General features: G+C 51.5%; 1 protein-coding gene across 3 annotated transcripts in view; it reads right to left on the bottom strand.

Moving 5' to 3' along the window:
* Window positions 1-21,056, bottom strand: part of STX1A (syntaxin 1A) — a 73,882-nt gene that overhangs the window by 7,471 nt on the left and 45,355 nt on the right. For all 3 annotated transcript variants that reach the window (XR_012058661.1, XR_005982234.2, XM_030288206.4), the window contains exons 4-6: window positions 11,286-11,360; window positions 8,679-8,752; window positions 3,552-3,660 (exon numbers count right to left, since the gene is read on the bottom strand). Coding sequence is in view for 1 of the 3 variants with exons in the window: in XM_030288206.4 (XP_030144066.1) it covers window positions 3,552-3,660; window positions 8,679-8,752; window positions 11,286-11,360 (258 nt within the window). In the remaining 2 variants the exon portion in view is untranslated. The remainder of the gene's footprint in view (window positions 1-3,551; window positions 3,661-8,678; window positions 8,753-11,285; window positions 11,361-21,056) is intronic.

Raw genomic sequence — 21,056 nt, 5'->3', positions numbered from 1 at the left:
ATGGAGAGCTGCTTGCTGCTTGCTCTGCCAAATGCCAGCCCTGGAGGCAGTCCTGAAGGGCCCCAGGAGATGCCACATCCCTCATGGGCTGGGATGGGATGTGGGATACACGTTCTCATCGTACCCTTCCTGCTGCCTCGCTGCCCTAATGCAGAGCACAGAGATGGCAAAAGCTGCATGGAGGTGAAGATGAGAGCAAAGGCACTGCATGGATTAACACCTGGGCAGGCAGTGCTGGCCTGGCCAAGGGCCACAGCTGCTCAGAAGAATTTGCTGTAAAGCTGAGCCAAAGCTTGGGGCATGGAGGCTGCATCTCACCCCCCACACCCAGTCCAGCACCTGCCAAACCATACAACCAACCTCCAGGAGTTCCCATTAAGGCCACTGCCTCCTAACTTCATGGTTTGGCCTCCTGGTGTGCCAGTAGCTCCTCCACAGCAGTAAAATCAGCTCAGAGTGTCCTGGGTACCTGCCTGATCTGCTCACTGTCCCACAGGGCCATGGCACAGCCAAAAATGGGAGTGAAAGGATGGAGCCACTGCAAGGTGGCACCAAGGGAGAAGAGCCTGGGGGAACACTCCTGCCCCGAAATTTGGTGAAACACTGGAGAATCCTGAGTATTGAACCTGGGCCTCCCCAGAGAGCCCCAGAGTATATTTGCCTCTTATTTGGCATCTCTAACAATTAAAGTTTCTTGGGGAGAAGCAGCTCTGCCAACAAGACGAGCCCAAAACACAGAGGAAGCTGGAGAAGCAAACTCAGCCCCAAGCTGGCAGGGAGAGAAGGGCAAGAGACAATGTCCAGGTCACTGCAGAGCCACTGGAAACTCTGGCACAGGTGGATGTGAAGCCACTGAGGAGACTTCAGGCACAGTCCTTGGGCCTGTAATGCCCAGCTGGGCAGACTGAGCACCCCAATGCCCCCAGGGGATGGGGCAAGAGCAACCCTGTCAGGGTGTGGGCTTCTGGTGCCACAGCTCAGTGCCACAGCCCAGCTGACACTGGCTGCCAGTTTGTCCAATTCTGCCTGCAGATGGTTTATAAATAGGGAAGGCAGCTCAGGGCTGAAGGAGTCCAACGTGCCATGGCCAGATCGGGGCTCAGCTGGGCTCCTCGGGCTGGCAGCATCCCCTGGGCTGGCAGCATCCCTCCTCCCAGCAGCAGGCACCTGCAGGGCACAGCTGGGGCTCACACTGAGGACAAGGCACCTTTCCAAGGCTGGGATCCTCTGCCTGGAGCTGGCTTTTGAGCTCTCATTAGACACAAATGCATACAATTCATGGAGAGATGGGTAATGCTGTCCTGTCCACCTGCTTGTGAGGTAACAAGGTATGAGAGACTGGCCCACTTGGCTGTCACCTGCTCAGACAGGTCTGGCACTGCCCAGGCTGGTGTCAGGATGAGAAGGACTCAGCTACAGAACCCTGCACACTTCCTGCCCTCAGAGCTGCTCCTGGTGGCAGTGTGATGCTGATGGTTGCACAGCACAACCTCTGGCACACACAGACACAGCAGTGCCTGCACAGGGAGAAGGGAACAGATCCTGAGAGGGCTGTGGGGAGCCCCAGGGGTGGCTACAGCCCGGGGCAGTGACTCTACATCACCTACCTGCAGAACCACATGTGGTGAGGATGGAGAAACCTGCTGGTGCTGGGGAGCCTGCTCAGAGCACCTGAGCAACTGAGGAGTTCCTGCTCTCATACTCTGAATACCTGAGTGATTTACTGCCTTTGCTGTCAGAGCTCCCAGCACTTTCCATCTCAGCAGGAAACAAGAGGATGTTGTGGAGATCTGTGCAGTCACCACATCCCAGCTGAGCTCTGTCCCAAAGAGCCTGTGCAGGAGCAGCTGGGACAGCCCAGGCCAAGCAGAGCCCCTGCCCAGGCAGCACTCCTGGTGAAAGATCCATAAGCTGTTCCTTTGGATGAGTCTTTTTGCCAGGAAATATCCTCCCCTGTCCTGATGGGGGAATGCAGCTCTGGCTGTGTCCCTCCCCAGCACAGCCCCAGCCCAGCTCTGCACCTCTTCTGCAGCAGTGAGAAATGCACTCATCCACACACTCCTCCACACACCCCCATCCTGAAGGGAACGAGGGTCCCTTGCTCTCAGGAACTGGGACACCTCCCCTACACCACACACTGCTCCATGGGGATTCCTGAGCAGCCCCTTCCCTCCCCCCCAGCTCTGCCAGGCACTGACAGCCTGGCAGGATGGAGAGAGCAGACACAAGAATAAGGATGGATCTTCAGGATTTAAGCAGAGCAGCAGAGCCCTCCCAAAATTCAGTAAGAAAAAACAAGAGGAAGGTTTCTTTCAGTTCTGCATCCAATCAAGGAGTCCTTCCAAACCTCCTCTCTCAGAGGGAGGCACAGGGATACCTTAAACTCCTGTTTACATGACAAGCCACTCCCCAGCTGTCACTGCAGGGTGATGCTGGCTGAGGGATGAGTCAGGCAGCTGGAGCAGTGACACATCCTGCTGTACAGCAAACTGGCAAGCTCTTGTTGAGCCTTGTGTCACTCAGCCCTGTGAGTATTAGACATCAGAAAGATCAATCTGAACTAAGATGAAGGCTTGCACACCTGTGTCTCCTTCCAGCCCTCCACAGAAATACCCACACCCCACAGCACCCAGATTCCCAGACTAATGAAGAACATTCCCACCAGGGACGACCAGGGACACCAGAGACTCACAGATCTCCTGTCATTATTCACAGTGAGTTGCTGGAGGAAAGAAAAACATTCATTTGGTTGTTAGGAAAAAAAAAGGACTAAATTCAGAGCCTTCCATCCTGAGCACAAACCCCACAACACGTCTGGAAGTCAGATTATTTGCAGAAATCACCTTTAATCTCTGCATGCCCTGGCTTCCCCCTTGATTATTCTCCTAATTACATGGTTCCTCTGCTGGTTGAAAACCCCTTTGCTCTAAACTATCCAGGTATCACTGACTGCCCAGAAGGACCATAAGGAGAGTGTTTCTATAGAGAGGCAGGACTGGACTGTTCCCAAGTGATGACTCAAGAGATCTCAGTGCCACAGCAGTGTCACCTGGGAGAGGTCTCACCTGAGGTCCACCCCTGACCACAACACAATGGCTGCTAAGAGCCATCAGTCCCGGGCCCAGAGAGGTGCCTGAGGCAGCACTGAGGCTCCTTCCTGCTCTTCCTGTGCCAGGGAGACCATCAGGAGAAGAGAGTGCTCCCATCTCAAGAATTCCCTTCTCTGTTCTCATGTTTAGCTAAGTTCATCCATGAAGAAGAGCGCCCTGAGGAAGGCCAAGTACACACAGGAATCAGGAATTCCCATGAGCTTCTTTGAATTAAAAATTAGCTGCAGACACAGAAGAAATCCTCTCCTTGTGATGGCTGTGCTCTCTCTGCAGCATTTTGGGATGCACGTTGCCACTGAAACTCAAGGCACCACCCCACGTCCATCTCCCACAGGAGGCTCCTGTGCATCCTGGTTTTCCCAGGATCTCTGCCCGGCTGTGGAGCAGCTGTGATGCATTGGGAGGCAGTGCAGGACGTGTCCCCATGGCAGGGTTACTCACTGATCTCCAGCTGCCTCTGGATCCTGCCCTTGCAGCGCTCCCGGTAGTCCGTCTGCGTGGCGTTGTACTCCGACATCACCTCCACGAACTTGCGGGACAGGGTGGAGTGCTGAGAGGGGAGAGAAGGGGACAGAGAGCTGAGGGCTCCCTCACGGGGAGAGCCCTGCCTCCCCTGCAGCAGGGAAGCACCTCCTGGCACCTCCAACCACCCCAAAAGCATTTCCAGCCCAACAGCCGCTCCAGAGAGCGTGACAGAGCACGAAGGAGGCAGCTGGCAGCAGGTGACACCTCCCCAGGGAAGTGGACCTGAGACATCCCTCATCCAGCCCTACCTAAGCACAGCTTCCAGCCCTGAGAAGATACCCTGGGAGGCTGGCAGCACCCTCCTTGCACTGCTTGTACCCTGGGAGGCTGGCAGCACCCTCCTTGCACTGCTTGTGCCTAGAAAGCCTAGAGCCCCGGCAGAGCCCTGGGCTGAGCCCTGCCTGGCACTGCTGTGCTGCTGGGACGTGCCAGACCCTGCACAAGCACAGCATGGACCCATGGGGATCACGCTGCAGTGCTGGGAGCAACAGGACCCAGCCCTGCTCAAAGGCACAGTCACAGAATCATTTAGCTTGGAAAAGACCTCCAAGATTCCCATGTCCAACCTGTGACCGATCCCCACCTTGCCACCCAGCCCAGGGCACTGAGTGTCTCCTCCAGTTGTTCCTTCAGCACCTCCAGGGATGGGGATTCCATCCTTCCAATGTCTGACCACCCTTCCAGTGGGGAAATTCATCACCATGCCCACCCTGAACCCCCACTGGCACAACCTGAGGCTGTTTCCTCTTGCATGTCCCTTGTCCTTGGGAGCAGAGCCTGACCCCCACCTGGCTGTCCCCTCCTGCCAGGGAGTTGTAGAGAGTGAGAAAGTCCCCCCTGAGCCCCCTTTTCTCCAGGCAGAGCTCCCCCAGCTGCTCCTCATCCAACCTGTGCTCCAGACCCTTCTCCAGCTCCATTCCCAGCTCTGGACAGTGTCTGCACAGTGAGGGAATGTCAGACATGCCTGGCACCAGCAGCACTCAGGTGTGTTGGTGCAGGTGTTCCTACACTGGAGCAGCCAGCACAGCCCCAGCTCCAGGGCTGCTGCCACGGGCTCTGCAGCTATTCTGAGCCAGCAACAGCACAGTATTTATGGAGAGCCTCAGCTCATCTCCTCCCTCCTGCACCACAAACCTCACACCAACGCCCCTGGCAGCTCCAGCTCTCTCCTCTGCTCGAGAGGTGCTGGCCCAGAGCAAGGTCACAGCAGCTCCCGAGCAGCTCAGCTCAAAATCCAGCAACAACGCGACGTGCCGTCCCAGCCACTCTTCTGCTGCTCCAAAATTGGTTTTCCTAAAATCCACTTAATTCTCATTCAGCTGAAAACTATCAACATATGTTGATCTGGAGCCAAAAATAGCCTGGGTGCTGAGTGACACCCTTCCTGCTCACTAGCTCGCCATGCTACACCTCTTTTGCTTAAGAAATTACTTAACTCAGTGTTTATTTTCTCAGATTGTTATTTTATGTTCCTATGAGCATCCCACAATATGCATTTTATTTTTTAAGGAATATGGAGATGTGTGCAAAATCAGCTGGAAAAAAGCATTTTAAGTGGCTTTCTGATATTACAGAAATCTACCTGAAAATTCACAGCAAATAAAAAGCTTATCAAAATGTACCTTGTGACTGAACTCATTAAACAGAAAATATTAACTCAAGTTAGGAAAAGGATTTGTTTCACTCAGGTCTAGCACCTCTGCACTCCCCAAACATGGACAAAGCAGCCCAAACTGGATTTCCAAAGAGCTGATAAAAGCTCTGGGTATTCAGAGTGGGCTCTGACAGCCCCCAGAAAGCACATATTGAAACTGGGGTCCTTGCCCTTCATGTGATTAACAGGAAGGTATTTTTGAAGTGTTTATCCCATGGGGTAAACCACAAAATTTGTATTTATATATATAATATATACTTAGAAACATGGCAAATACTGTCTGAGAACCTTTGGGAAGTTGCATCATTGGCTGCATTTCTGGACTGGGGATGCCCTTGGGAACTGTGACCCCTGTACCTTGGTCTGCTGCAGGCAGGTCCAGATCTGATGAGACTCTTCTGGCTGGAGATGACCACAGCAAAGCCAGAACATAAGTCCATAATCCTAATCCTAGTTTACAACTCCTTAACAAGGGGGAATCAGCTCCTCATTCATTCTTTTACTCAGTGTTTAGCTAATGGCAAGTCCGTACAAACTGGAGAAGGCACAAAAACCTACAGAAACACCAAGCTTCAAGTACCAGGCATGTCTAAATCAGCTTTCCAGTCTGGCTGATCCCAAATCCCATAGAGAATGTGGGAAGGGAGGTGAGAGCAGGCCAGGCTGTGGGAACACACAACTGGAACTGGTCAGTGTCACTGCAGGAGGACAAAGGTGGGGGTGACCCCAGGTGGGGCACAGGACAAGCAAGGACAGGCTGAGAGCAGCAGGTCTGCTCAGCTTAGAGAGATCCTTTGGTTACAGTGACCCAGAGGGAGCAAAGAGAGAAGCTGGAGCAAAACTCCTCTTGGAAGTGCACAGGGGCAGGAAAAGAGATGAGGGACAAAGCTGGGACATGGAATTCCCATATTAAGGGGGGAAAAAATCTTCCTCAGAGTGGTCAAACACAGCACCAGGGCCCATGGTCTGTCTCCATCCCTCTGGATACTGGGGAGACAAACACCTGCAGCAGCTCAGAGTCAGGGAGCAGCCAGGTCAGAAGCCAAAGCTCCACAGTGGAGCAGTGTCACACTGCCCACCTCAGGCTCTGTGCCATGGCCAAGAGGTACTCCCCTGCACCCAGGGAAATGCTAAGAAATGCCCAGATTGCAAGAAAACTTCACAACTCCCAGACTGAGGGAGTTTGGGTTTTTCAGGCTGGAGAAGAGAAGGCTCTGGGGAGACCTTAAAGTCAATTCCAGTGCCTAAAGGGGCTCCAGGAGAGCTGGAGAGGGACTTTGGACAAGGGCCTGGAGTGACAGCACAAGAGGGAATGGCTTCCCACTGTCAGAGGACAGGGTTAGATGGGATATTGGGAAGAGATTCTTCCCCATAAAGGTGCTGAGGCCCTGGCACGGGTTGCCCAGAGCAGCTGTTGCTGGCCCAGCCCTGGAAGTGTCCAAGTCCAGGCTGGATGGGGCATGGAGCACCCTAGTCTAGCAGGAGGTGTCCCTGCCCTTGGCAGGGGGTGGGACTGGATCACCTTTGAAGGTTCCTTCCAACCCAAACCCCTCCATGGCTCTGTGGTGGAGCAGAGCCCTGAGCCCCACTCTCCCACATACCAGGATGACATCTGAACCACTGAATTAACACAGACCAAATCTAAACCCTGCTCAAACCCACAGCTCTGGGTTATGCAGCTCCCATTTGTGGGCACCTCGAGTTTCCCCAGACACTGCTGAAGCAAAGCCTTGTCCTGAGAAACAAGGGCACAGCACAGCCAGCACCACTGACTGCCACTGGCACCTGCACCTGGGATGAGATCAGCTCCTGAGGGACTTGGCACAGAGGGCAGAGCAGAACCCCTCGGGGGCTCTCAGCACTGCTGTCAGCACACAAGTGTCTCCAGAGTGGGAAGGTGTTGGAGTCCAGCACATCCCTCTGGCTGCCCTGGCTGTCTCCAGACCCTAGAGGGGTCTCAGAGACCCTGGCAAGAAGTCAAAAACATCTGTGGCTTCAATTTTAGCCCATGGAAAGCTGCCAGCTCTGCATGAGGAATTGCAAGATGCACGGGTTTGAGTAGTGTGATATTTGAACTAACACAGGGTAGAAAAAATAGAATTTTGGGATCTTTGGAATGGGGTTCAAGGGGGTACAAGATGGAGGAATCTGGGCGTGTCTTGGCCCTCTTTCCTTTCTTCTTGCCCTCCATGTCTCGCTGTGATGGTGACACTTTTCTACTGGCTTAAGGTAGGGACACACTGTCCAGCATAAATATTAGGCATTAGTAATAATTGGTAAACACAGTATACCTAACTTTTGATATAAAAGGTAAACACTGCCTGAGAGGGCACGCAGAATGTTATGGCCTCCTTGCTAGCCAGAGCTCAGCAGGTCAGAGAGAAAATATTATAGATGAGAAGAAATAAACAACCTTGACAAAGCACAATTGGAAGCATTGCAAGACTCCTCACTTGTCTGTGTTCAGGCTAGGGAAGCAAAGACTCTTTTTGGATCTCTCTTGGGGTCACCCTGACCTTCAGAACCCCGAGAGAGAAATCCACAGGAAGGGAAGGTTTTCCTTGGATGGGATCTGCTGACAGCCTGACACTGCCCAGCTGCAACAGAGCTCTGTCCACTCTGGATCCCTTCTGGAAGGAACAGAAGAGCTGCTCTGCATCAGAACCTGCTTCTCTCCTGATGCTGCACCATGTTTGGCTCTGCCATGTCCCAACAATTCCAACATTCCCAAAAATTCCTGCCTGCCCTAGGGACAGCATCTCCCTGCTGGAGCAGGGCTGGAGGGCGCTGGGGTTCAGCTGGGAGCTGCATCTGCAGAGCTGCTCCACTGCCATCGCTGCCATGCTGATCTGCCACCAACTGTGGATGGGAGAACAGGCTCCCTGAGTGAGGAGGAGATAAACTACAGCAGCCAAAACTCCCCCAGCACACTGCAGAGCAGGCAGATATCAGAGCTTTTTGTGTGTGCATAACCCCCTGTGAGAGCCACAGAGCTACATCTGGATCCCAGCCCCGGTGATAAAGAGCAGCACCAGCTGCTCCTGCTGCCTTTATCCCTTTAATGGTTTGCTAAAACACATTCTTGGGTGCAGAACAAGGCTCTGAGATGCTTTGTCTTCACCCACATCCCCCAGTAGAGAGGACACAGCTCTGCAGTGATGCAAGGACAGACTCCAGGCTGGAGCAATGGCTGCATCCCACCGGGGGCTCTCTTTCCAAAGCATCACCAGAAAGCAAAAACTACACACCAGCTCTGCATGGCTGGGCACGAGGACAGAGCTCCACAAAGAGAAATCCACTCCACAGCCAAGCACAGGCCTCCTCTCCCAGCACTTCTGGGACCCCTCAGCTGCCACTTCCCACTCTCCCCTCCTGGTGCAGGGGCTCACCTGAGTTTTCCTTATCCGCAGGTCAGCCGATGACCTGTTCAGTCCTTCCTCTTGTTCGATGCTCTGCTCAATGCCTGCTCAGGGCAGAAGGACACTTTAGTTTGTGCTGTTTGGAGAACAACAACAGCATCATTAAGGTTGTAAAAGACCTCCAAGATCATCAAATCCAATTTTCCACCCATTACTTCAAGCCCATTAAAGCACACTGCCAAATGCCACGTGTACTCACTTTTTGAACACTTCCAGGAATGGTGACTCCACCATCCAGAGCACCTCTTCCAGTGTTAACCAAAGGAAAGGGATTGCTTGGCAAAGGGACTGGGAAAGACTGGATCAAGGAGAAGCTGGTATTGGGCACTTCCCAAATCCTAGCTCCACCATTCAACCTGGCAGCAAAGCCCTGTTGCATGACTGCAAAGCACCTGGTGCCTGGCCACTGGCTGGGATTTGGGGCTGAAAGGGCAGCACTGTCACCCCCAGGCTGGTGAGCCAGGATTTCCACATAAAATCAATGTGATTGCTTAGGTCTGATTGCCAGTGTTCAAACAAATTGGAGAGCTGTTTCCACCAGAGAGGCAGGAGGAGAAAACCCAGAGCTGAAGTGTCTCTGCAAAATCCCAAACCTCAAGACTCCTCCAGGGAACCTAAAAATAGCAGTTCCTCCAGCTGGACTGGCACAGGAGTACCCACCATGCTGGCATGAGTGCCCTGCACCGTGCTGAGCACCAAGGAGCAGCACAGGGATCTGCCCCTTTAATTAGGAAGATAATTGACATGAAGCCCTCACTGCCCAAAGCCTGTGAGCCGTGGCAGGGAGGAGCTCTGCCAGCTTGGGGCAGCAGGGGTGGCACAGAGCAGGACCATGCAGTCCTGCCCCATTCCTGGAAGTGTCCAAGGCCAGGTTAGACAAGGTTTGCAGCAACCTGGTGCAGTGGGAGGTGTCCCTGCCCATGGCAGGGAGTGAAATGAGATTACCTTTAAGGCCTCTTCCAACTCAAACCATCCCATCATTCCAGGATTCTCTGAAAGCTGCTCCTCAAGGCCAGCTCAGGACATACTAATTCAAAGACTTAATTGCAGGGGCTTATAAAACTTGGAAGAAAGCTCCCATCAGCAGACTGGCCAGTGTGCAGAGACACATCTCCACATAAACCAGCCATGTGAGCTGGTGGCACCCCCAGAGTCTGGCTGAAGACCCCATTTCCAACACGGATGTCCCACAGCTCTCAGAGCCCAGCACTTTCCATCCTGGAGCAGGTCCCTCAAGCCAGCACAGGGCAGGTTCCTCCTGCAGCAGGGCTCACCCTGCAGCAGGGCTCAGTGTATTTCATCAGTGACTGGCCTTCCTTCACACTCGTCACAGAGCACTCCCCATTCCTATGGAATGCTATTGGCAAACACTGGGCATTTCTGATAACGACTAAAATCACATTTTCCCAAGAAGCCAGTAATTAGAATTAGCTCTTGCATGAGTAATGTCTGGCCTGAAGAAGTCAGTTTGTTGTCAGCAGATGTTGTTTTTGATCAGTCCTGACTGTTTTCTGTCATTGATCATGCTGGCCATGAGGCAATTTGGGACAAAGCACAAGGACTAGTCATCTGCTGCTCCAGGTAAATATGATACCAGAGAGGCTTTTCTGGAAGCAGGAAACAGGAGCCTGTCCTGCAATCCTTCAGGCTTTCAAAGGCCCTTACAAAACACTGAACAAAACACTTATGGAAAAGGATTTTTGTTTTTTTAAGGCCAAACCCTATCACCAGGGATCACAGTGTGTCCAGGGCTATAGGAATGGATCCCTTGGACTGTGAATAGATAAGATGGCCCCTGGCTCTCCTTCCTGGCTCTAGTTGAGATCATGTGTCAGGAGGACAAAGGGAGCATGGGAAAAACAGAGGAACAGGTCTCCTGGCCCACACATGGGACATGGCCACACCAGTGGAGACCTAATGAAGGGCTCCAGGCACATCTGAAACCTCATGACTGCGAGACTTCCACAAAACCCTGGGAGTAGTGAGGACACTGCCACCTTGGGGGAAGCACCAGCTCCTCTCCTACCCTTCAGACACAGCCAGGTGTCTGCACCAATGCCAACCAAATCCCAGACTGATGTCCAAGACCACCACAGGCAAAACGAGGTGCCAGGGGTGAGCTGCCTCCTGTTTCAAGATGCTGCCATCCTCTCGGACTCCCTCAGTCCCCTGGGGTCCAGTCTTGGAATTCTGGGTTGTCTGAGTGCTCCAGCACAACCCTGACCATCAGTGGGTTGACAGCCACCTTGTTCTCACACCTCAGACACTGACTGACTCTTCCAATAGTGGAAACTGAAGGTCACATCCTGCACCACATCCCACAGCAGCACTCGTTCACTCACCCAGACCTGAAGAGAACCTTTGGCCAAGCTGGGGGTTTGCCCAGTGTCCACCCCCTGGCCCACCAGCTGCTCCTGGCCCCATTCCCTCAATTCCATTCTGGGAACAGGACACAGGGGTGCAAATTCACAAATCTGGAGGGTACAGCAGAGAGGGAAGGTGATGCTCATCCCTGGCAGTATTTCAAGCCTGGGACAAGAGTGCTCCAGGATAGCCCCACCACAGGCCAACACTCACTCTTTAGCTTGGAGCGCACTTTGTTCGCCGTCTTCTTTATGTCAGACATCAGCTCCTCCAGCTCCTCTTTCGTTTCTGGGGAGAGAGGAAAGAGCAAAAATGGATGTGCTGCAAACACCACTGAAATCTGCTGCCCTGCAGAGTGTAGAGAACAGAGCTGCGAACACTTCAACCCCCTAACTGGAAGGATTTCCAACCCCTGACTGAAAACACTCCCAATTCCCAGACCAGGAGTGCTCCCACATCCAGACAGGGAACACTTCCACCCCCAGACTGGGAGCACTCCCACAGTCCAGACTGGAACCACTACCACCACCCCATGATCCTTGCTGGACTCTCCCCACATTCCTGACACCTCCAGCTGCTCCCAGCTCTGGGGCCCTAACACAGCTGTTAAATTGAATAAGAATGAGGTCAGGTTAGACATGGGGAGGAAATATCAAACCATGAGGTTGGTGAGGCCCTGGCACAGCTTGCCCAGAGCAGCTGTGGCTGTCCCATCCCAGGAAGAGCCCAAGGTCAGGCTGGATGGGGCTTGGAGTAACCTGGGACAGTGGAAGGTGTCCCTGCCCATGGCAGGGGGTGGAACCTTCCAAATTCCCTTCAAACCCAAACCATCCTGTGGCTCTGTGATCACATACAGGTTCCTCTCTCAGAAACCAGCATGTCCTGAAAGAAGTCAGGATTTTCAGATGTGTCCCTCACCAATCTGTGCTTCAGGAACTGCCAGAGCCCCTGTGCACAGCAGCAGGGCTGGAGCAGGGGCACAGAGAGCTGGGACCCAACTGTGGTTTGCCACTGCAGCTCTCCCTGCTGCCACACCAACGCTCCTCTTGATTTTGATGAGATCAAGACATTATTAAATAAAACCTTGTTGAATAGAGCTGAGGCATATTGACTGACTCATGTCAATGGTTCTGATGCCAGCTGCCAGTCACAGGCATAATTAGAAAATCCTGATGATGGGAATGTTTTGGGGGAAGGTCCTATTGCTCTGGAGGCTGTACAAATTCCCATCCCTGAGCTACAAGCTTCAGCACTATTGGGAAAAGGAGAGAAGGAACACATCTGTGAAGTCCTTCACCCCAGGATATTTGCTGGAGAATGGGCACAAATGCAGTGGAAGGAATAGGACATTTTCAGTTTAAGTTCTTATTTAAGCGACTAATTTTTTTTCCCCATTCTTAAAAAAAAACCTTGTAATAATAAGAAACAAAGAAATAATAACAAAAATGTAATATGAAAAAATTTCTTGAAAGAATTTGCAATAATAGGAAAACAATAAAAATAAGAAACTGTTATAATAAGAAATTAATAATTACAATAATAAGGAATTAATAAATATTTCTTAATAAAGAAATAAAACAGCCTGGGCTGAGTAACTCCACGCAGCCATCCAGGATGGGTAGGCAGACAGGGACCAGGAGTACTGGAGCCAACAGGCTGCCATGGACACAGGGATGGGCTGGGAGCTGGGACTGTTCACCTGGAAAGAGGAAAGCCAAGGGAGCTCCTACTGTGGTCTGAGACCACCGTGCAGGAGGGTGGAGAGAAGCTGGGGCCAGGTGTCCTGCTGCTCCTTGGAGGTGACATTCAGCTTCCTACTGAAGCTTGGAGGTGCACAGGAAGAGGACAAGCAGTGCTTGACCAAGCTGGGACAAGCAAAATGCAAATTAGATATTAAGAAGAAAAGGATCCATGATGGTGGTCAAATACCAGATGCAGAGAGGCTGTGGGATGTCTGTCCTTATGGACATTCAGCACAAGGCTGGGTGGAAGGCTGAGCACTGGACCTACTGGAGGGGACTGGCCAAGGACCTCCAAGGTCCCTTCCCACCCATACCCACCTTCAATTCTATTGAACAATTTCACATAACTCACTGCCATGTACTTCCCTTCTCCCTGTCAGCTCGGGCTGAGGGATCCCCCTCTCTATTCTGCTCTTGAGGGACCTCAGCTGCAGACCTGCTTCCAGCTCTGGAGACCCCAGCCTGGGAAGGATGTGGAGCTACTGGAGCAAGTGCAGAGGAGGCCACAGAGATGCTCCAAGGGCTGGAGCCCCTCTGCTCTGGATGGGAGAGCTGGAGGTGCTCCCCTGGAGAGGAGAAGGCTCTGGGTAGACCTCAGAGCCCCTTGCAGGGCCTGAAGGGGCTCCAGGAGAGCTGGAGAGGGACTGGGGACAAGGGATGGAGGGACAGGACACAGAGAATGGCTTCCACTGCCAGAGGGCAGGGATGGATGGAAGATTGGGAAGAGATTGCTCCCTGTAAGGGTGGTGAGACTCTGGCGCAGGTGCCCAGAGCAGCTGTGGCTGCCCCATCCCTGGAAGTGTCCAAGGCCAGGCTGGACAGGGCTTGACCAACCTGGTCTAGTGGAAGGTGTCCCTGCCCATGGTGGGGGGATGAGATGGGATGGGATGGGATGGGATGGGATGAGATGGGATGGGATATGTCGGAATCTGTGGGTATTGGTGATTCCAAGATTGTAGAAAGTCTCTGTCTGTCAGCCCCGCTGCCAAAGAAGAAGCCATAATTGGTCTGTGCTGTTTCAAGGTTGTTTATTCTGTTTATCTCTAACATGTTCTGCTGCCCTGCTGCAGCTCTGTCCTGCAGGGCAGCGTGTGGGGCTCTGCCCTCAGTGGGATGTTACAAACATTAAATACCACAAACTACCTGTGCTGGATTTACAATAACGTGCCAATATCTGTCACCTACGTTGGACAGTGTGTCCCCAGCCTAAACCAACAGAAAAATGCCAACACCACAGTGAAACATGGAGGGCATGAAGAAGGAGAAAAAGGACAAGACACACCCAATTCCTCCATCTTGTCCCCTCTGAACCCCTAATCTAGAAACTTAAAATTTTACTTTTGCACCCATGCCACACTTAATTATTACTCTTATCAAACACTCAGAGATTGTAACTCATCCTGTAAGATGGAAAACTCTTTTCCATGGACAGAGATCACAGCCAGTGTCTCTGGGGGCTCTGTCCAGGGGGGTTCCTGACCCCTGCCAGGGTCCCAGACCTGCCAGGGCAGCCAGAGGGAAGCCCTGGATTCCCACAGGGATATGAGATGGTTTTTAAGGCCCATTATGACTGTGTGACACACTGCCATGAAGCTGCTGCTGCTGACACACAGGACCAGTGCTGAGCACGGGCCCATGCTGGCCACTCAGGGAGCCAGCAGGGGCCACAAGGCCACCCTGATGGAAGGAGGGGACGGGGAACGGGGCTGGATGCCTTCCCTCAAAATATTTCCAACTGAGCAGCATGAAGAACACTCCTTCTGGCTTGATTTGAGTCACAGGCCGTGTGAGGATTACTTGGCGGCCTGGCAGGCACAGGCTGCCCAGACAATTATTTTCACATCCACGCTGTCTGTTTAAGTGACTCACTCAGATCTATTTAACCATTCCCAGAGAGTGACATACAGCCACAGGAAGCTGAAGTACCACAACACTGCCGTGCTATGGCCACATCCCCTCATGCCAGGGGGGCACTGAGGGGGCAGATGGGATGTTTCAGAGGATGAGTCGAGCTCCCCACATCCCACAGCTCACCCAGGATGTCTGCTCCATTCCCACTGAGCACAGAGAGAGCAGAGATGTCCATCCCCATGGCTACATCTCCCAGTCTCTGCTGGGAGAGAGGAATCTTTGGTTCAAGGTTGAGTCTTATAGCTCTGAAAAGCCACAGGGCCTGATGTGACCTGCCTGGGAGGGAACCCAGGTAGTACAGGGAGCAGGCAGGGGTGCAGGCAGGAGCAGGAAGGCAAAAGCAGACAGGAGCAGGCAGGCACAGACCTCCACCCTTCACAGGAACTGTCACTATATCTTTCTGGACATCATGGTGACAGTGACTCTGCTTAGGTGCTCAGCCCTTGACTCTTTGCTGGGACTAAGAAACTTCACCTTGGCAACCTTCAAGTCTTTACTGACAATAACCAACCAAAATCATCAAGAAAAGTGCAATTCTGAGCTAATTCCCAGCTGAGTTACCTGGCAAAGCTGGAAGGATCTTTTGGCAAAGATTTAGCTCTTTCAATAAAAAATGACAAAAGGTCCTGGGAACAGTTCTCTGAAGCAAATTAAAAAAAAAAAAAAAATTCTTGTTTGTCTAGGAACTTTCATTTATGGAATGCTGGGTATTTTTTAAAGGTAGCACAGACCTGAAAGCCCCACGAGGATCATCTGGTCTCTGGGAGCAAATAATAAGGAATCCTTCTTAGGAACTTTAAGGAGTTGGCAGAAACATCTTCCACAGTGTTTCATGGCCTCAAAGCAACACAAATGAAATCTGTTTTATAAGGTACTAGTGATGAGATTGGCTAGAAAGGGCCTGAACCTGGGTCAGGGCAATCCCAGTACCAGCGCAGACTGGGAGATGGATGGAGGGATAATGGATGGATGCATGGATGGATGGATGGATGGAGAGCAGCTCTGTGGAGAAGGGACTTTCTAGCTGAAGTCCCATTTGCCAAAAGAGATTTGGGACATCAGTGACCTCTGTGCAGTCCTTCAGTTCCCAAAGGCTGACATCTATTCTTGGAAACAGAGCTCAGAGTTTCACATTGCAACTTATTGATTCAAGCTGTGGAAAACAAGAACAAGAACAGCAGATGCTGACTCAACCCTTTCCTAATTTTCTAGAATTTTTTTCAACTCTGTGTTGACTAACACAACAATTTGCAGCAGGTATGACAGAATGGGGGAAAGGCAGAGGGAGACAGGAGAGAACTGCTGAAGCCCTGCTCCAAGCAGAGCCAGGCCTGTCCCATCCATGCAGGAGCACCACAAGGAGCTTCAGCTGCCTGCCAAGCTGCAGAAACAGGAGATGGCAAGGCCATCCACCTGCCTTTACCAGGAGCAGGGCATGGGAGATAACCAGTACTGCCAGGAAGGACCAGAAGCCCTGGGATTTTTAACTTCCTGCATGCCAGGAACAAATCCTGTGCAAGGTGCAGCAAGGAGAGACACTGCCAAGGCTGAAGGTCAGTGCAAAATGTCCAGGCTTTTACACAGGAGCAGAACAGAGACGATGCACAGAAGGGTCTGAAAAGCTTGTGGGATGAAAGGTACACCCTGAAACACTCCTCATTCATCCACCTGGCTTTGTTCTGGCATGATCCAGAAGAGATTAAATTGTAGCTTTTGACTTTTTACATCATTAAAAAGGAAGCAGGTGAGATCACAGAATCCTAGAGTCACAGGGTTGGAAAACACCTTGAAGATCATTCCAACACCCTGCCATGGGCAGGGACACCTTCAGCTAGGCCAGGTTGCTCCAAACCCTGTCCAACCTGGTTTTGGACACTTCCAGGGAGGGGACATTTAACTGAGTTCCTATAACATATTCATAGGAAATCAAAAGCTGGCCCCATCAGTGAAATTGCATTTGTATAACAGCATTTGATAGCAGTGGTGATGGATCCTGTTTCCCAAACTCTGGACTCTCAGCATGATCCCCACAGGCTGCCAGGCCAGTCCAGTCACTGAGAGGGACAGTCTGAGGCCACGGGCTGCACACTGGGGGCTTCCCACCAATAACTGGGCTTGTAACACCAGAGTGGCCATGGCCATCCTCCTGTATCAAGCCCAGCTCAGCCCTTCCACAGCCTCCTGCTGAGACAGCTATCCTGACATCCTGAACACCTTCAGGATGTTCTCATTCTGTGGCCATCTCCCTCTGACTGTTCTGCTGCTCCAAACTGGCCTCAGAGCTGGAAAGTTCCCACAGGATGCCAATCTCAGGATGAAAGGAGAACTGTGCTATGTGTTAACCACAGAGTCACTGAATCATCAAGGTTGAGAAAGACATTCAAGATCATCAAGACCAACCTTTGACCAAATGGTTTTACCATGCCCACTAAACCACAGCACCACACATCCAGTTGCTCACTGAACACCTCCAGGGATGGTGACTCCACCACAGTTCTGTGATAAGATTTAACTCTTTCAGTGAAGATTTTTTTCCTAATATCCAATCTAAACCTCTCCTGGCACAACTTGAGGCTGTTTCCTCTTGCCTTATCCCTTGTTCCCTGGGAGCTGAGCTTGACCCCCACCTGGCTGCACCCTCCTGTCAGGGAGTTGTGGGGAGTGAGAAGGTCCTCCCTGAGCCTCCTTTTCTCCAGACAGAGCTCCCTCAGCTGTTCCTGGTGCTCCAGATCTTTCCCCAGCTCCATTCCCTTCTCTGGACACGCTGCAGCCCCTCGATGTCTTTGCTGCAGTGAGAGGCCCAGAACTGCACACAGGATTAGTGCCCAGCACAGATGGATGGTGCCTGCCCTGGTACCAACACTGCTGGTACCAACAGCTTCTTCTTGCTGGCTGTTTATAACTCCTCAACAGCTCAAATGAGGGAAACACAATGCTCACACCAAAGGACCTTGGTTTGGTGACAGCCCCGTGCAAGGGTGGCAGAGCAGAGCCAGTGCAGTGCCTTCCTCTGGTTTCTGTTTTCAGAAAAAGCTGGATCTCATTTTTTTCCCCAATTAACACTAAAACACCAGTTTGTAAACAGTGAGGGATGAAGGAGTGTCATGTGTAAATTATACAATTCATGCCTGTACACTGACATGAACTTGAACCCAACTCCTGTAACAACGTGGCTCCCAAAATCGGCTGCCCGTGCTGCCTGCAGAGAGCTCATGGAGCCTCCTGCCTCAGGCTCAGCAGCAAACCCCGACCCACAGCTCATCTCCTGCATCCTCAGCAACATCATCAGCTGCTTTCCAACTTCCAGCAGGAAACAGCTCAGAGCAGGGGGGGTGGGGAGATTTTTTTAATTAAAAGCAGGCAACAGATCTGATGGAAGCCCTGATGGAAGCACAGGATCCAGCAAGAGCTGTGGGGGAGAGGGCAGGTGTCTGCACCCCTGGGACTCACCCCACCTTCATGAGGGGCACCCAATTAAGACAGCAAAATTCATGGAAGAAAAGGGCTGTGGATGGCTGCTCCCACCTGCTGCATCTGTCAGAGCTTCTCAGCCCTGCAGCATCATCCCCAAAGTTGCTCTCCTGGAGCAATTAGCTGGCTGATGAGCAAACACTACTTCCCTGTCCATGGCTGCCTTCTGTCTTCCCTGTGGCTCTCCTCCAAGCCCTTCCATTCATCCTGTCAGCTCCAGGGCAGCACTGGAGAAACCAGTCCCTCCACTGCCTGCTCCCATTCTGCCTGGAGCCACACACAAACCTTGGCAACTCCAGGATGGACACAGGGCACTTGAGCTGGAGCTCCCATGGACCAAAGCTGCCCCAGCCCTCCCACAGACCCTGAGGGCACAGGTACCAACTAAAGCTCCTCAGCTCTATTTTTACAAAACTGACTGCAGTAATTGTCTTACCTTCTTTAGTTCTCCTGATCAAATTCCACTTTGAATACTCCATTATTTTACTTTGAAGCAAGGGCAGTTTAATCAGTCAATAATTACTCAGCTCATTCCCTCTCTCTTTAGAATCGATGCTCTTCTACCTCCCAAACTCCCAGTGCCCACTAGGTTTGCCAGAAAATATTGGAAATCAACACTAATGGCAAAGGCACCATCTTACTCAGCTCCTGGAAAAGTTCCCAATCAATACCTTCAGGCAGACTGAATCCAGCAGTGTCTATTTTTGGTATCAACTGTTTAGCAACAAACTGATTTACTGCTGGAATGCTGGAATTTAATCAGCATGAGATACACCATGTATTTCCCAAAAAAAGGGAAGTGTTTCCCATATGTTTGTGTTCTTTCTGCATTATTCTCCCATTTTCCTTTACTAATGCACCAAAATGGATGAGAGGTTCTGCTCTTCTTTAAGCATCTAAAGAAAACTTCAGCTTGTCCTTCAGGTCACTGCTAGGTGGGTTTTCTGGCTCCCTGTGACTCCCAGCTCCAGTTTCTGTGACACTGGGAGAAGGTGGGAAAATATTCTCCTCCTCACCACACATGGGAGAACACAGGCCAATGTAAATCCATGGCAAGTGAAACTCCAAGAGTAGGAGGTACAAAGAAGTGGTAAGAAACACTGAGGTATGCAGGGAGGATAAAGTGCTTTAAATTCATTCTGTGAGCACTTGATATCAAGGAGCAAGGCAGGACCATCCAGATGATTGAGTATCCCTGCTACTGGGACCTGCCCTCAAAGGGTTTTTTCCCCAGGCTGTGACAAAAAGATTTCACACTTCATCCAAACAAATCTTTCTTCCAGGTCTGAGGAACACAAGCTAGGCTGAATTTGGGATCACAGACAGTAATTGCAATTCTGTAGGGTTTTAACAGGTCTCGTAAACAGAGATGTCTGGAGCAATTAAATAACTCCTTTTTGTCCCAAGCTTTAATCACAGGATCATGGACTCACAGGGTGGTTTGTTTTGGAAGTGACCTTCAAAGATCATCCAGTACAACCCTCTGCCATGGGAAAGGACATTTTCCACTAGACCAGGTTGCTCCAAGCCTGGTCCAATACAGCCTTAAACACTTCCAGGTTGGATGGGGCAACCACAGCTTCTCTGGACAATCTGTGCCAGCCCCTCTTAATCTGACATTTTCCCTCATGTCCAATCTGATTCCACCCTCCGTTCAACACCATTGCCCTGTGCTGGGACCCCAGAGCTGGAGGCAGCTCCAGGGGGTCTCAGAGCAGAGGGGGAACATCCCCTCCCTCCCCTGCTGCCCACAGTGCTGAGGGTGAGCCCAGGAGACATTTGGCTTCCTGGGATGCCAGTGCCTGTGGCTAGGTCAAGTCCCATTTGTGCCTCCCCTCAATCCTCCAATCCTTTTCTGCACTGATCCATCCATCCATCCATCATCTATCATCCATCCATCCATCCATCCATCCATCCATCCATCCATCCATCCATCATCTATCATCCATCCATCCATCCATCCATCCATCCATCCATCATCTATCCATCCATCCATCCATCCATCCATCCATCCATCCATCCATCCATCATCCATCCATCCATCATCCATCCATCCATCATCCATCATCCATCCATCCATCCATCATCCATCCATCATCCATCATCCATCATCCATCCATCCATCCATCCATCCAATCATCCATCCATCATCCATCCATCATCCATCCATCCATCATCCATCCATACATCCATCATCCATCCATCCATTATCCATCCATCCATCATCCATCATCCATCCATCCATCCATTATCCATCCATCCATCATCCATCATCCATCCATCCATCCATTATCCATCCATCCATCCATCCATCATCCATCCATCCATCCATTATCCATCCATCCATCCATCCATCATCCATCCATCATCCATCCATCCATCCATCCATCCATCCATCCATCCATCCATCATCCATCATCCATCCATCCCTCCATCTATCCATCATCCATCCATCCATCCATCATCCATCATCCATCCATCCATCATCCATCCATCCATCCATCCATCCATCCATCCATCCATCCATCCATCATCCATCATCCATCCATACATCCATCCATACATCCCATCTCTATCTATCCCCTAGACTTTGGTGGCACCAGGGATTGTCCTGATCCAGGTCCATGATGTTGCCCAGCCTGGCTGAACCTCCTGGAGTTCCTGTGGATCCACTGCTCCAGGCCTGATGGAGGGACTCAGGAGGGAGGAAAGTCCTTCACCCCTGCACAAGGTGACACTCAGTGAGCTCATTTGGACAGAGAGACACGGGGCTTTGTGCAGAAAGGCAGCCAGCTGGGGAATTGTGGAAAGGTTATTTTTAGAGTTGCACATTTCCATGATAAAGAGCAAGTATTACCTC

This window comes from Taeniopygia guttata, chromosome 19, assembly GCF_048771995.1.
Source record: "Taeniopygia guttata chromosome 19, bTaeGut7.mat, whole genome shotgun sequence".
Classification (NCBI taxonomy): domain Eukaryota; kingdom Metazoa; phylum Chordata; class Aves; order Passeriformes; family Estrildidae; genus Taeniopygia; species Taeniopygia guttata.
The sequence above is the reverse complement of the archived record's forward strand: the minus strand, read 5'-3'. Positions and strand labels throughout refer to the sequence as shown.